Source organism: Pestalotiopsis fici, assembly GCF_000516985.1.
Source record: "Pestalotiopsis fici W106-1 unplaced genomic scaffold PFICI_Scf_3, whole genome shotgun sequence".
Classification (NCBI taxonomy): Eukaryota; Fungi; Ascomycota; class Sordariomycetes; order Amphisphaeriales; family Sporocadaceae; genus Pestalotiopsis; species Pestalotiopsis fici.
Window position 1 is genome coordinate 5,037,535 of NW_006917093.1, and position 13,892 is coordinate 5,051,426.

Genomic DNA, 13,892 nt, shown 5'->3' on the forward strand with positions numbered 1-13,892 from the left:
CAGCCCGTTGGCCAGTGCCGGTGCACAGATGCCGGTGCACAGAGTAGGTATGCACTTGGCTGTCCCAAGTAAGGAACTGACCTACGCAACTAGACAGCCGTAGCTCAGCTTCTCAGTGGCTTTGAAATCCAAAAAAGCGTCTGTTACAGGCCTCTATTACCGTTTCTCTACAATCTGCGTATGCATCAAAAGGACTAATGAAAGCACGATTCATTCTCTCTAGGAAGAGCCTACAAACTGTGGCTAATGGTCTTGGCTCTGTACAAACACAAGGGCTGAGTTATGCCGAATCGCATTCGCATTTTACCATGGATCTTGGATTGCTCATGTCTACTATGTATCGAGTGCTACGTTGGGAGGTCAAAATGTCGTCTATAACTATAGATCTTGTGCCCCGTGATGAAGAAAGTTGTTATCAGACAGAAGCACATACAGAATTACATACGTACACCACAACAGCATCCATCACTTCCGGGACTCGAAACTTTTCTCCATCTCTCAATCCCGACTTATAAGCAGACCGAGTGCAGAATTCCTACACCATGGTTCAATCCGACCGACCGCCAGCCAACGGCTTTGTGGCACGAGCCCGCAAGGTCTATAACCCCATTGGCTTTTCCAAGGGCTACAACTTTGTCCTGTGGTTCATCTTTCTCGGAGCCCTCTTGGGCTTCACCCTCGCCCGCCTCCAGTACCTCGACATCTGGGGCGTCTTTTGTGGCGACCAGGGCTCCTCCGGTGCCCTTCCGGGCGAGTGTTTCTACTACACCCGGCCCGGACCCGATCAGATTGGCATCATCCTCCACCTGGGCTGTATTCTGCCAGCCTCGTTGCTGGCGTGCGTACAGTTCATCCCCGTAATAAGGCACAAGGCCATCATTGTACACCGGATCAACGGCTGGCTTGTCCTCCTACTGAGCGTGATCGCCACTGTTGGCGCCTTCTTGATGGCCCGTAACAGCGTCGGAGGTGGCATTGATGTCCAGATGGGTATTGGCGTGATTGGTATCATGTTTGTGGCATCTTTGATTTTGGCCGTTGTCAATGTGAAGCGTCTTCAGATTGAACAACACCGTGCTTGGATGCTGAGGGCTTGGTTTTACGCTGGTAAGTATGGGACCTATCACACAAGCACGTTTCTTCGTTTCATACTACAAGGAAACAGTCCGAGCAGAAAATTAACGTATACCTCTGGTGATGTAGGAACCATTATCACCATGCGCATCATCCTCATCCTCTCTGCCATGATAATTTCCAGCATAGGCGGCTATTATCACACTCAGCCCTGCGATAAGCTTGAGTATATGCTTGGGAGTGCCAATGCCACGAGGAGCCTGTATCCAGAGTGCGCCAGCTATTTCTCTGGCGCAAACCCAGCTCAACAAGCAGTCGTGGCCGCCAATTTCAATGGCAACGTTGCAGAGATTGGATCCAGTTTTAACGCAACCTTTGGGCCAGCTTTCTGGTTGGCGTTTGCCCTACACGCCGTGGGAATAGAGATTTATGTGAGTTTTGATGCGGACATAGCCCGAAAACGTCCTTTTCAGTATGGCGAAACTAACATGCAAATTAGCTACACCTTACACCGGCAGAAGCCGAGCGCCTCAGGAACGTATCTTACCAACGCCAGGTCGAGGCTGGGATGAGGTATCCAGGCCGAGCTGGTCTCACCGCCGATCGATTGGGCGATGCCGAGACCTGGAAGCCAAAGAAAGATGGAAAAGAGACAGACCTGTCTGCTGATTCGGAGTCTCAGCTCCAGGCTCCTTCCCGATAATTGCTCCTTGAACGTCAGACTATCCCGTTCTAGATTCTAGTAGATGTTCGTCGCTAGACGTCAAAATCAGCATCTTGAACGGGTCGGTCTGATGAAGGGTGAATTATTTATGCAGCGACTGATAGAAACTGTTACGAACCTAGACAAGACCGCAAGAATTGAGTGGTGCATTTTTACATCTATTGAGCTGCCATTTGGGCCCCCCTTCTCTTTATAAGTGACTGGATGCGCTTTCCTTTTATGTCATCTCATGAGCTCTTGGGCTCTGATTATATGTTACATGTTGTGTACAAATTTTCTAGCTTTATTGCATGAGACACCCTCCCTATGAAAGGTCCTTTTTATCCAATGACTTCCTTGACAATCTTGGCTAGCTCGGCCTTCTCGACACTCTTGCCCTCGAGGGGTCCATTGGGAGCGAGCAGCTGCTTCATGACGTCTCCCAACTTGGCCTTGCTCTGGGCGCCCTCGCTGGTGAGCGCCGTCACGACGCCAGCCACCACAGTCCGCAGCTCGTCCTCGCCGAGCACCTGGATGCCGCTGCCCGAGACGTACTCGTTGAGAATGACAATCTGCTCCTGCTCCTTGTCGGCGAGGTCGGCGCGGCCGGCGCCCGAGAACTCGGCGGCGGCGTCCTCGGAGGCCTTGGCCGTCTTGCGCAGCAGAGCGACGAGCTGGGCGTCGGTCTGGATTGGGTTCGCCGTCTTGGAGGCGTTGAGGGTCGCGGCCAGGATCGAGCGCAACACGGTCAGCCGCGCGGCGTCCTTGGCCCGCATGGCCGTCTTGAGGTCGCCCTTGAGCTTTTGCAGCAGCGGCGGCGGCGGCGGGTCGGACGAGTAGAAACGCACCAGACGGCGGGAGGCGGTAGGGTATGAGGGTGCCGGGCGGGCGCGCATGAAGCTCGAGGCGAGCCGTCTCGACATGAAGGCGGCCATGGTGATGCGACTTTGGTCGGATGTGATTGAGAGGGAGCCAGGAACAGCAAGCCGAGAACGAGACGTATGACGGGGTAATAGCTCCAAAGCTATCCGCAGAGCTTCGACTAATACAATAAATCCGCTGACAAGTGACAGGCTTGATCACTACAGCCCAATCTAAACCTGGGGAGAAAATGGTTCAATGTGAAAAGCGAATTGGATTGTACACAGCTGGTCCGTCAAGGTAAAGATGATTCGAAACTCGACCTATCAGTCGCACTGACGATGAAAGCTCAAGGACGAGGAAAATTTACAGCCAGCTGTTGATTGGTCAAATCACGTCTCCGGGGATGCATGGGGAGCTCAAGACGGGTCCAGGGCCCTTGCAGCAGGCCCCGGATTGCGGGATAGGTGCCGGAAACAGACGCTAGCTTAGCAACCAACTACCCGGTAGGTAAACAACTATTTTCTCACCTGGCGAGCTCTGGATGACTTGTACATATTTCGTGGAATATCTAAATTTATAGAAAGCTCACGGCTCCAATATTTCACTTATCCATTGTCTGATAGACTTGGAAAGCAGACTCTGAGACTTGGAGACGTTCTCGTGTCACTGTTTTTATTGTTTGAAGCATGTCTACGGGAACAACTTGTTAAATGAGGTTGAAGGACCAACGACTAGCCTGGAGTGCCACGGTGCATATCATCTATGGTGATATGTGCGCAATCTCGTATCTGCTCGGGTCGAAGCAAATTGGTTTGATCCTGTTCCTGGCTGTCATCGTTGCAGTAGGTGCTGTTGTCAGCGAAGCCCGTCCGTCACATGGCGTCTCCAGTAATTGTGTCATGGGCATTTCTAGATACACAGAGAGTTCACTATAATATTAGAAGCAGGCCAAAGACTTTCATGGCTGAATTTTACAATGCGTATAACTGTAATCAAAAGTCCATGGCCAGGTAAGTTTCATTAAAGATAGAATTCGCAAGGGGTTGGCCATACTATGACCACGTATCCAAGTTTACTACGTTTGTGGTAGGAACATTACATTACCCACCACCCACCGCCACCGCTGATTATCGCAATAGTCTCGATCCTCGGCCCCCAATCATCTCCTCCGAAGCTTTTCTTCATTGGATGTTGCTCATCCCACGTACCTGGCTCATATTCCCCTAAAATGCCGGCAGTAATCTTGAGAGGGAGGGGGAGATAGACTTTGGAAACGGTCGTGTGCAATGTTGGAAGCCACGGGGGAAACAGGCCCGGAGCTCTAAGCTTGAACATTGTGTAAACTTTAAATCAACCACTTCCCATGTATCATCGCCAAGGCACATTCCACGTACATATCTGACTTATTACCTTCATTGCTGCCTCTTTGCCCATCACCATGCTCACTCGGACTTTCTTACATTCGCAACGTCGATTACATATCCTTCATCTTCTTTCACCATCCAGATTCAACTCCATGATACCGTGTTAAATGCTTGTCATCGACAAATTATCCCTTCCCGAGCGCCCAAACTTGAGACATCAAGATGTCAATACGCCAGATCTCGTACCATGGCCTTATCGTTTGCGACCTATTGCTACATAGCTATTAAAAGTTAGCAAAGTTCCAATCTTTCTAGCTCTGGGCGAGACGCTTACACGGTGAAGTACGGCTGTTGAGTTGAAAGAAGTGTCAGCTCCAATTGGTTTGCAAAAGCCGCGCGCCATGCTTACTTTGAATGCCGGATTGCCAGCTTCGACCCTGGCCTTCTCTACCAATTCAATGAAATTCTCAATAGGCATCCTGCAACGTCATCAGCATTCACCAGATCACGTATGAGATGGCCATGGTGGAAGGACATGAATACATACCTGAGTCCCCGGCGAGATGTCATTGGCCATAGAGCGAGCGAATACAACAGCTCGTCCACGTTCGCCTTGTTCCAGGCGCCCAGTTGACGTTCTTGAGCATCTGTGTGCCATCACGCATTAGCTGTGTCAGGTGCTGTCGGGTGTTTTGAGGCATACCCGTAGGCCATTCGCACAGCGGCAACTCAAATGATGTCTCTTCTACATCGACAAAGCCACCAGCTCGGAGCAGTGCCCCGAGGCGCATTCCTACTCGTGGGTCCTTTCCCAGTCGAGACATTGCTTCCATATATCTACTGCTCCATTGCCGCAGAGCACCATCTTGGTCATATTTCAGCTTTCGTCGTACCTAGGCTCGAGCAGACACACAAAACTCACCATCTGGATAGTTGCCGCTCGGACATTGTACATTGAGGTAGATCTCAAGGCATTGCACCCAGCCGTTCCGAACCAGCACACGCCGTATCTCTCGGATGTATTGGCTCCATCGATCAGCATTGATACCGTCGTTGACCATTCTGCTTTGCACTAGATCAAAATAACCATTCTCGTAGGGAATACTGTATGCAATCCATCAGCACTTGGTGGGCATCGTGTCGCTGCGCATGAGGGACTACCCACGATTCATTCAGATCGCACTGATACTGGTACAAATTGTTTGGTGTCCCAAAAGGCATCATCAAGGTCGACACATCGACAGCGTGAACCTGACGTGCACGTATTAGCAACTCTGATGTCGTGGTACCGAAGCTTGGGCACCAGAGAGGAGAAAAAAGTTGTTGTTTTTCTTCTGGTGCTCCTTGGAAGTGAGTTTTACGCCAATGGGTGCATATATGTTTTTACGGTCACTTGGGTCCTGATTGTGTATCGAAGGGGCTCGAATGAGTGGTTTATGATCGCTCGTCAAATATGGTTGAAGAAGAAGGATATCCCACCTCACAATTTGGATAATTATGGGCAACGTCAATTGCCCAACTTCCATTCCCTGTTCCGCAGTCGAGTGTTCGGCGCAAAGCTTGGGGATTCGGCAATACAAGACGATTCGTTTTCATCATGATTATCTGATGCATCCACATCAGTCGCTGATTTTCTTGCTGTCAAATGTCAGTATGGCCCTTCAGCCCATGGAGACTTCGTACCTCATCAACAGGAACGAAATATGCTCTATTATCACGGGATAGGCGATGGTAGTACCGGCCATGATATTCGAATGTTTCGTCATGTTCCTCGGGGAGTTCGTCGAGTTCGTCGCTACTAGGCGATTAGCGGATCAAAAACCCAGCATTGCAACTGCATCAGAATCTTACTCTTCCATTTCTCAACAAAGAGACAGCGGAACGTGTGTTCTTGGACTGGTACTGTGAAAACAACGTTAAAGTTTTGTCTTGCTCGAAAAGAATCCCAACACCGAAAGATCAACTTGCCAGCAGAACCCTCGAATAAGAAACCATGATTATTTTTCCTTTATCAAAACATTTCAGTATGGTCGGCCACAGCCAATAGCAGGCCATTGCGACTTGGTCCGCTTCTCAGAAGCTATGTACAGAAATTTACCGATAGAGGAGTGGCTGCATAGAGCGCCCCTGACGAACACGTTACCAGCGCTAAGCAATTGCTTCTACCCATGGCTTGCTGCCGATCTCTGGTAGTACAAACTCGAGACGCCCCCATTGCCATCTTGGGGGGTGTCTATAAGAATGGAGCCACTGTCGGCTGGGTGCTCGCATCGAACCCTTCCAGAAGAGCGTATGCGCTGTCACGAGAACGTATCACGATATCATGTCAGATCCTGCAATTACTCGGGCAATTTATTTTTGGTACAGTCCCCTTTATTGGCTCGGCACGGTCACGACAACCCCGTCAAAGGCAATACCGAAGTAGAATTGAACAAGGTACAAAGGTATATGGAGTTGATCGTCTCAAAGTCCCAGGGTCTTTTCTATTTTGAAATAATTTCCTGGGCAGATATCCTGGAGATTCACAAGGGAATTCCGAACCAAATACCAGCGGGTTGCAATAATTGCGCTTTGCGGGTGCTGTCTCGTCGAAGTCAGTTGGAGATAGTGTACACGAAATCCTACATGATTACCTCCTTTCTCGGCATCGCCAAAGTCGAAAAGCCCCTGCTGGGCCAAGAACCGCAAGAGACTCCAAAGTTCAGACAGGAATGCACGTATGCCCAATCCTAGTTGTGGGCGACACATGGCAATTATGCATTATGCGAAGGGAAAACCTTGTTTCGCGGCTGTTCGATTGGGCGGCTCTGCGGATGGTCCATTAGAACGCGGGTGATGGAGGAATCGTGTGCAGTAAGCGAAGCTGTCGATCCCACGCAGCAATGAGCGAAGCATAATACATCTTGCCTGATCACCAATCTAACAAAACCACCGACGGATTCTATATCAAACCAGGTAACTCGATCTTCACAATTACTGGCCTCGATGAAATGACTCTGCAAACCAAGTCTTCTTCGACCGAACCGCCGCTTTCGAATCGATGATTCAAAAGACGGGTGGCCGGAATTTATCAAATGTTTCAGAGACTACCTAGATCGGCAAGCTCTGAAGATCAGCAGAGGGACTTTTAAGCCATCAATACATCAGTGGATAAAGCGTGGAGTATCCGTCAGAACAAGGGTATTCTATGGGTTAGGATTCCGATCCTTGCGCTGCACATATAGTCATGGTAGGCAAGGGTTGGGCACGTTGCTCGGGATGTTTATCCAGCTTCGAAGTTCCAGAAAGTCGGGTCCTGGTTCAACGTCTTTACTCTGGAGAAGTGGCTGTCGCTAAATGATGCAGAACCTATACGCGAATACGCCCAACGTCTGTCCGCATTACCAAGAACATTCTGTTAAAACCGGTAGAACAAAAGTGCTCATCGAGACTATGCGCTCATATGGAACATGGACATGATGAGAAAGAGGCAAAGGTGCAATTTATAGCATGATGACTCGACATCTAACTGCAAGCCAGCAGACGGTCTGAATGCTGAAGCCATATCGGCTTGTCGTTCCTGGTGGGCGCGGGGAAGCCCTAAAAGAAAAAGAGAGAGAGAGAGAGAGAGAGTATCGTGGACTGCGTTGAAGACAGTCAACCCTCCAAGGATCGGCACGAAGACCCCCCGCTGTTCAGTACTCCATCCATAAACTGGTCGATAATGACTGCTGGTGGAGTGCTCGGCCTTTGCATAACAGGAGGTTTCAATGCTTGAGGCGCTACCGTTATGGCATTCTGGAGCATTGTGGGCTTAATATCATATCAGAGGCGGTGTACTACCTAGTTTGGAAAACGCCAGAGACAAGAAGACGGAGTTGCCGGTTTCAATGCTCTTACTACATACTACGTGACAGTGGGCACCATGGCAGGAGTCCGAGCATCAACGATGCCTACATACGATGCCACTGAACTCAAGAAGGATACATCAATTTGTGGCAACTCCGGCGAGGCCGAAAGATGCAAGCACGCCCGTCTGTATCCGCCTGTCCACCCAGCCATCAGTGCAATTGTTTCCGGATTCTCGGTTCAGTAGACTGTTTGGGAATGGTTTGCCCAAAACGTCGGCTGACGAGAGAGCAGTAGGAGGAGACATTTGACAGGACCCATGCATTAGTCAATTGACATTCGTCACCAAGACACTGTGTTTTCAACTCCACATATCACCAGTCAAAACACTTAATCTCGAAAGAACAAAAATAAAAGAAATAACTCTAAGAAAATCCAATCTATTGTATAACTTCCAAATTATTTTTCACATTTTTTATGGTAGACTTATGGCTGTATGAAGTTAGGCTATCAGCCAGCGAATGTCAATTGACTAATGCATGGCTCCTGTTGACTGATCGGGATGCCCATGGTTAGTTATGTCAAACTACCATCTATACAATCCCTACCTACCTACCTACCTACATACAGTATCTGGCATGGTAGTAGGTATCTATCCATCCATTCCCCCAACCTTGACCGACCTTGTAGGTGCACAAAGTACGATACGCTAGCGTCAAACGTTTCACAAGAAAATACATCGCAACTCCTTCGGAGCATGGGCTATTTTCGGCGGGGTGCTCGCTGTCAGGTTAATGAGGCTCAATCACCCGCAGGACGTGGGATTTCCATCAAATCCCCCTGATGGATGATACCCCTGTTTGACAGAGAGCTTCTAGAAGGACCTCGCTTTTCCCCAACACTCTACACAGTACATTACAGACCCAAGCATGAGGCAAACCAATCGCCGGTAGGTGAAGCAAGACCCTCTCACTACCTCCCACTGCTCCCTGCGCCCACAAAAGAGCCGCTCGCAAGGAGAAGGGGGAAAGAAAGAATTTGAAGAGAGAAAAAAAAAGTACCAGCCAAAAAGGACACTGATTGGATTTTACGGCTGTGATACCCACACCACGGCAAGGACAGGGGCGGCGTTGTGGTGCTGTTTGTGATTGGATACCCCCGAGCCTCGAACCCAGATGGAGAAGGACCCTGGCAACTACCCGAGTTGAACTCTCTGTCAATTGGAGTTCTTTTTGGGCAGATCGCTTCCATGTATTGTGGGTTGGCTCCCTATGTAGTATGTTGCTGACCGTTCCCTGCATGCGATGACGGCAGCAAAATCCAGGTTCCAGTTTGTCGGGCCACGCTAATCAGCCAGCAAGGATCATGTAGTTCTGCGTGGAGCAGCACTACTACTAATGTACACGCAGCATTATGTATATTAGCCATTTCCATTCAACTCATCGACATGTGAGTATGTGAGTGAGTGAGTGAGTGTACACTACCTCCCTCTATCCGACTCACTCACTCTAGACAGTTGGGTACAAAGTCTACGTGTACATTTCCCCCCCCTCCCCTCCCCTCCCCTGCTTCCCAAGCCAGGTGGATATTTTACTCGGACACATGCAAACCCACTCTCGGTTGCTCAACCATATTGCAAACTATGATAGGTGCTATGACCCATTCTCTGCCAAAAGTGCACTCTAACGGCACTCCCCTCTGCTTCCCCTCGCTTTCTTGACTGCGCTTTAGCTTGTGTATATTGTATATTGCTTCATACGTACAGAGTGTGTAGCAATATCCCCAAAAAGTCCCTGGTGGGGATCATCATATCCGCTCAGCATAACAACAAACGCCTCCATATGCCATAGAAACTCATTAACATTGCCTTGGCTGACGGGCTTACTATCCGACCGACGGGACACGCGTGTCCGGCTCAGCTCTCCGGCTCATAATTCATGACATGATTGTCCAAGCAAAGCCATGTCAGCAGCTCCCCGCGCTGCTATGAGAATCGACTCATCATCCTACAACACGTTGAGCGGCCGATTAGGATTCATCAAACTAGATTCCCGCCATCAGCACAGAACATGTTTTCCCCACTGAACAATTGCTCTCAGCTTCGGATCCCTCTCCGAAATTTAGGCACTTATTTTCCATACAGAGGTGAGATCTGGTGAACGCACACTAGCTCATGCACTGAAGCTGGTCGGCATCCTTCGGAGCCGTGCCGTAGAGCGAAATGTTCTGCTGATGTTGCTGCCGAGGGGACAGCAAGAGGCTGCTTTTTTACCTGTCACTTTGCACTCACTATCTTGTGTTTTTGTGTCAAGATCCAGATAAATTAAAGGAAGCAATTACAGAAAACTCCCAATAGCATCTATATCCCTGAAAAGCTGCAAATATCATGGCCATGAAATAGGCATCTCATGTCCACAGAGGTTGCTGGCATCGTTCAGGGCATCTACGTACTGATGCCTAGTGCCCGCCAAGGAAGAGAAATGTTGTAATCTACCCTACTTGGATCAGTAATCAGCAACTGTGCGGCGCTGCCCAGAGACTACTGCCTAGAAATGGCAAATCACCGGGCTCCCTACATTAGAGGGCAACGTTTACCACAACCCGTACATTGGCTTTTGACTCGAAAAAAANAAAAAAAAAAAAAAAAACGCACATCACCGCTCGGTAAATATTGGAACAAGAAAAGTTGGCTAAGAGGGCTTGGTGTTAGTTAGAACAAATCCATTCATACTTTCCAGTACAAGTATAATCACCTTTCATTGCAGAAACAACAATCATTGCCCATAGTCATGGATGATGATTATATGCCATTAACCTCCCTTGTCTCCAAGTCGAATACAAGCGCGCTTAGGCGGTGCCTCGTCACAAGTTAAGCATGTAGTACATGTCATATGATTGAGAGGTGAACCAAGGAGGAGAGAGAAGGATAAAGACCAAAGGAACTCCACAAGCCAATACTGGAGATCCGCAAGAGAGAAAAATAAGCCAAAGCCAGCAATGGAGTCGCTCGTCCTTGTCTAGTCTGATGCACCATGTCTTTTTTGTGGTTTAGACCGAACCAATTTATACTCCAGAACGCGATAAATTGTGCCATAAGTCATGCTTCCCATGGGGATCTCAACGCCAGTGGACCTTCTACCAACAAGTAAACACCGGATTCCTTGCCTTGACCGTCTCCAAACGCTCCACGATAACTTTTCGCCTATTGCCCTCCATGCCTTCTGCGGCAGCATAGCCGAGATCACCCTCCATGTCGTCGTCATCGGCGGCAAAGTCGCCATACATTTGCTGAGCAATGGAGTTGCTGTTGCGTCGTCCCGCGGCAGTCGCAAAACTGAATCGTCTCTCGCGGCGTGGGGTGTACATGTTGGCATTTGGCCGCGAAGGACCCTGGTAGCTGGCTCGTGGTGCAGCGCGCGATATCTTTGGCCTTGGTGTTGAGTTCTGCGATCCCAATGCGTTTACCTCGTCGAAATGAGCCGAAGATCTTCCATTGGGCGAAGTCGTGGCTTCGTCAGGAGACTGTGCCCTTGGAGTGCTGAGTTCAAAACGTCCCGGGTTGGGCAGGGGGCTAGCAAAGCCCAGGAGGTCGTCTGTTTGGACGTTCGGGGCGCTGGAAGAGTTGGCAGCTCCGATATCCATCTCCTCTTCAATTGCATCGTGTAATTCAGGTTCCGCCTTGCGACGCATCTCGGCACTAGCAGCACGCATGGGCACGGCTACAGGGACGTCTACAAGATCGTCCCAAACGCAGACTCTGGCGCGCCGCGTGAGCTCCAACGGACCGTGGTCTGGAGTCTTGAGAGTCTCAACCACGTTCCAGGCTTGACCTTTCATGACGGCCATTTGCCGAGAAAACATCTTCTCTTGAAAGTCTGGATCGAGCCTAAAGACTTTTCGAAGGGCCAACTGAGTTTGACTCCACCACTCAGTTGAAGTCAGGAGCGGCAGGAAATGGTCACGTGTCTTTTGTGAGAATGGTCGGCCAATCAAGTCGACTGGCAAGAAGAGCCAGCCAAATGGAAAGCTAGAAGACAGTTAGTGAGCATTCATCACGGCCGCGTTGTCATTGCACTCACCTTCGCCAAGCGTCCGGGTGCTTCCAAGGCCACGACAATGAATTGTCAATTGCCCCGATAGACATCTTGGGCTCACGCATATTGGTAGACCCCTGAGCGTTCATCGGCTTTTGGGCCTTGTAAGGGTTCCGGCTGGAGCTCCTGGATTTGCTTCCTTCGGTGAGATCCACCGGGCGTGCTGGTTGCTGTTCCTCATCATCATCATCATCATCATCCGCTGTGTCCATGTTGAATTGAGGTGGCTCTGAGGCGATTGACACTTCTTGAGTTTCCCAATCTACCTTGACCATCCAATTATCAAGTCCTCTATCCGTGTTACGCATGATGTAATCCAGAATCACCAATTTCTCTAGTTCCTCGCGGAAAGCTTGCTTGAGCCCCTCGGTCCAGACGAAGTTATCCGGGCCAAGCGGAGGCGGCGTTGGCGCATCATAGTCGTCGTCACTTTCGTTGCCATTGACCCTCCTGCTCGTCGGACGGCAGTTGTCGGCCCACCGCTTTTGTTTGTGGCGATGTGTATCATTTGAGCGGAATCCAGACCAGTACTGATCGGGCCACGGATGTTGCTTGAGAAAGACGTTGGCATCTTTAAAGCCCTTCAAAAAGACTTGGAAGCTGCCAGCTTTGGCAGGGAGTGGCTTCTTCTTCCTATAGAAGTTTCTGCGATCCCAGTAGGGATAGTGGAAAGATTTGGACGATAACCAGACGACATCCGTGTATGGGACCATGTTCGTGCGCAACTGGCAGTCAAGGGTGTAAGCTGCAGCTTCACTCACATACGACAGATTGGGAATAAGACAAGCCCGACCAAAACAACATGGAAATAGGTTTCGGTGAATCCATTTGTTCCATTTGGGGTTGCCGGCGGCATATGGCTCTTCATCCTTCGGCTTGAAAACTCCCACAATCTTGCCGTCGGTGTTGCGGGCAAAGTAGCTTCCTGAACTGCCTTGAGTAATCATGCTCGGGTGCATTCCCTGGTCTATGGCCGTCCGTACGCTTTCGACAATCTCCTCAAACTGCTCTCTTGACATGGCCGTTTCGTGAGACGAGGCGGCCAGGGTTTCGGCGGTGGCGGGACGCACGCCGTCGGGAGCATGGAAGACGCTGTAATGAATTTCGAGCTGCTCCTCATCACCGTGGTTCCCTTTGCCCTTCCCCCTTTTGAACTTGGACGCGATCTCATCCGCCCATCTCTCTAGCCGTGCGTTGATAGCTTTCAGGTCAACGCCAGAGTTGGTTCTCGCCCTCCTAGGACGGTGTCTATTCTTGGCGGCATCGGGAGAGGCCATGCCCGAGTGCGGGCGAGGCTGCGTAGCTGCGGCATATCTTGGAGCGGTCTGGGGTTGTAGAGAGGCAAAGCTCTGACCAAGGACTTCTTCATCAGAGTCATCGCTAAACTGATCAGCCTGAGCCAGGCGCTCATAGCCGGTGGTGGCCGGTCGACTGCGAGGCATTTGGCAAGAAGAAGGAAGCTGAAGCTAGATTCGGGACGGACAGAGCAGTTATCTCATGTTGAAAGAGCTCTAGCTCCGGCGCTGGTTTCGACTTTGGGGGCGTGATCGTGCCGTTCGATGTCTTCGTCGCTGCTCGTGTAGGGATCGCTGTTCGTTGTATGTAATGTATTCGGAAAGGGGTCAGTGCTCTTCTTCCTTTGGCCTTGTTCCAGGCTGGCGCCGAGTCAAGGAACGGAACAGGAAGTGCCAGGGGTTGAAAAAAAAAAAGTTAAAAGAATATAAGGTAATTACACCAAAGAACAGAAAAGTCTAGCTGTCCTCCAGCGAAAGATGATGCTACAACCAGCAGATCAAAGCTACTGTTTGAGGTGTCAATAGAAGGGTCCTGCTGGCAAACTCGAAGAAGTCCTTCGACACGTCACGTCACGTCAGTGGTCATGTTGCAGGTAAAATTGGCGGGGAGCGATCTTTGCCAGTAGGTAGCGACAGCGACAGCTAGGTACCTGCCGATCCACCAAGCTCG

At 50.1% G+C, this 13,892-nt stretch overlaps 4 protein-coding genes across 4 annotated transcripts; 1 reads left to right on the forward strand and 3 right to left on the reverse strand.

Annotated features, from left to right (window-relative positions):
- Window positions 1-542: 542 nt before the first annotated feature.
- Window positions 543-1,777, forward strand: PFICI_05652 (uncharacterized protein; the record flags this gene model as incomplete). Its single annotated transcript, XM_007834233.1, has 3 exons — window positions 543-1,107; window positions 1,204-1,505; window positions 1,574-1,777. The coding sequence occupies 3 exons, from the start codon at window positions 543-545 to the stop codon at window positions 1,775-1,777; spliced, it is 1,071 nt and encodes a 356-aa protein (XP_007832424.1).
- Window positions 1,778-2,118: 341 nt separating this feature from the next.
- On the reverse strand, window positions 2,119-2,712 carry PFICI_05653 (uncharacterized protein; the record flags this gene model as incomplete). The annotated part of the gene is made up of 1 exon (XM_007834234.1): window positions 2,119-2,712. The coding sequence occupies one exon, from the start codon at window positions 2,710-2,712 to the stop codon at window positions 2,119-2,121; it is 594 nt and encodes a 197-aa protein (XP_007832425.1).
- Window positions 2,713-4,335: 1,623 nt separating this feature from the next.
- Window positions 4,336-5,066, reverse strand: PFICI_05654 (uncharacterized protein; the record flags this gene model as incomplete). Its single annotated transcript, XM_007834235.1, has 5 exons — window positions 4,336-4,353; window positions 4,415-4,484; window positions 4,553-4,652; window positions 4,709-4,870; window positions 4,928-5,066. 5 exons carry the CDS (start codon window positions 5,064-5,066, stop codon window positions 4,336-4,338), a joined length of 489 nt encoding a protein of 162 aa, XP_007832426.1.
- Window positions 5,067-10,968: 5,902 nt separating this feature from the next.
- Window positions 10,969-13,369, reverse strand: PFICI_05655 (uncharacterized protein; the record flags this gene model as incomplete). Its single annotated transcript, XM_007834236.1, has 2 exons — window positions 10,969-11,860; window positions 11,913-13,369. The coding sequence occupies 2 exons, from the start codon at window positions 13,367-13,369 to the stop codon at window positions 10,969-10,971; spliced, it is 2,349 nt and encodes a 782-aa protein (XP_007832427.1).
- Between the last annotated feature and the right edge of the window lie 523 nt (window positions 13,370-13,892).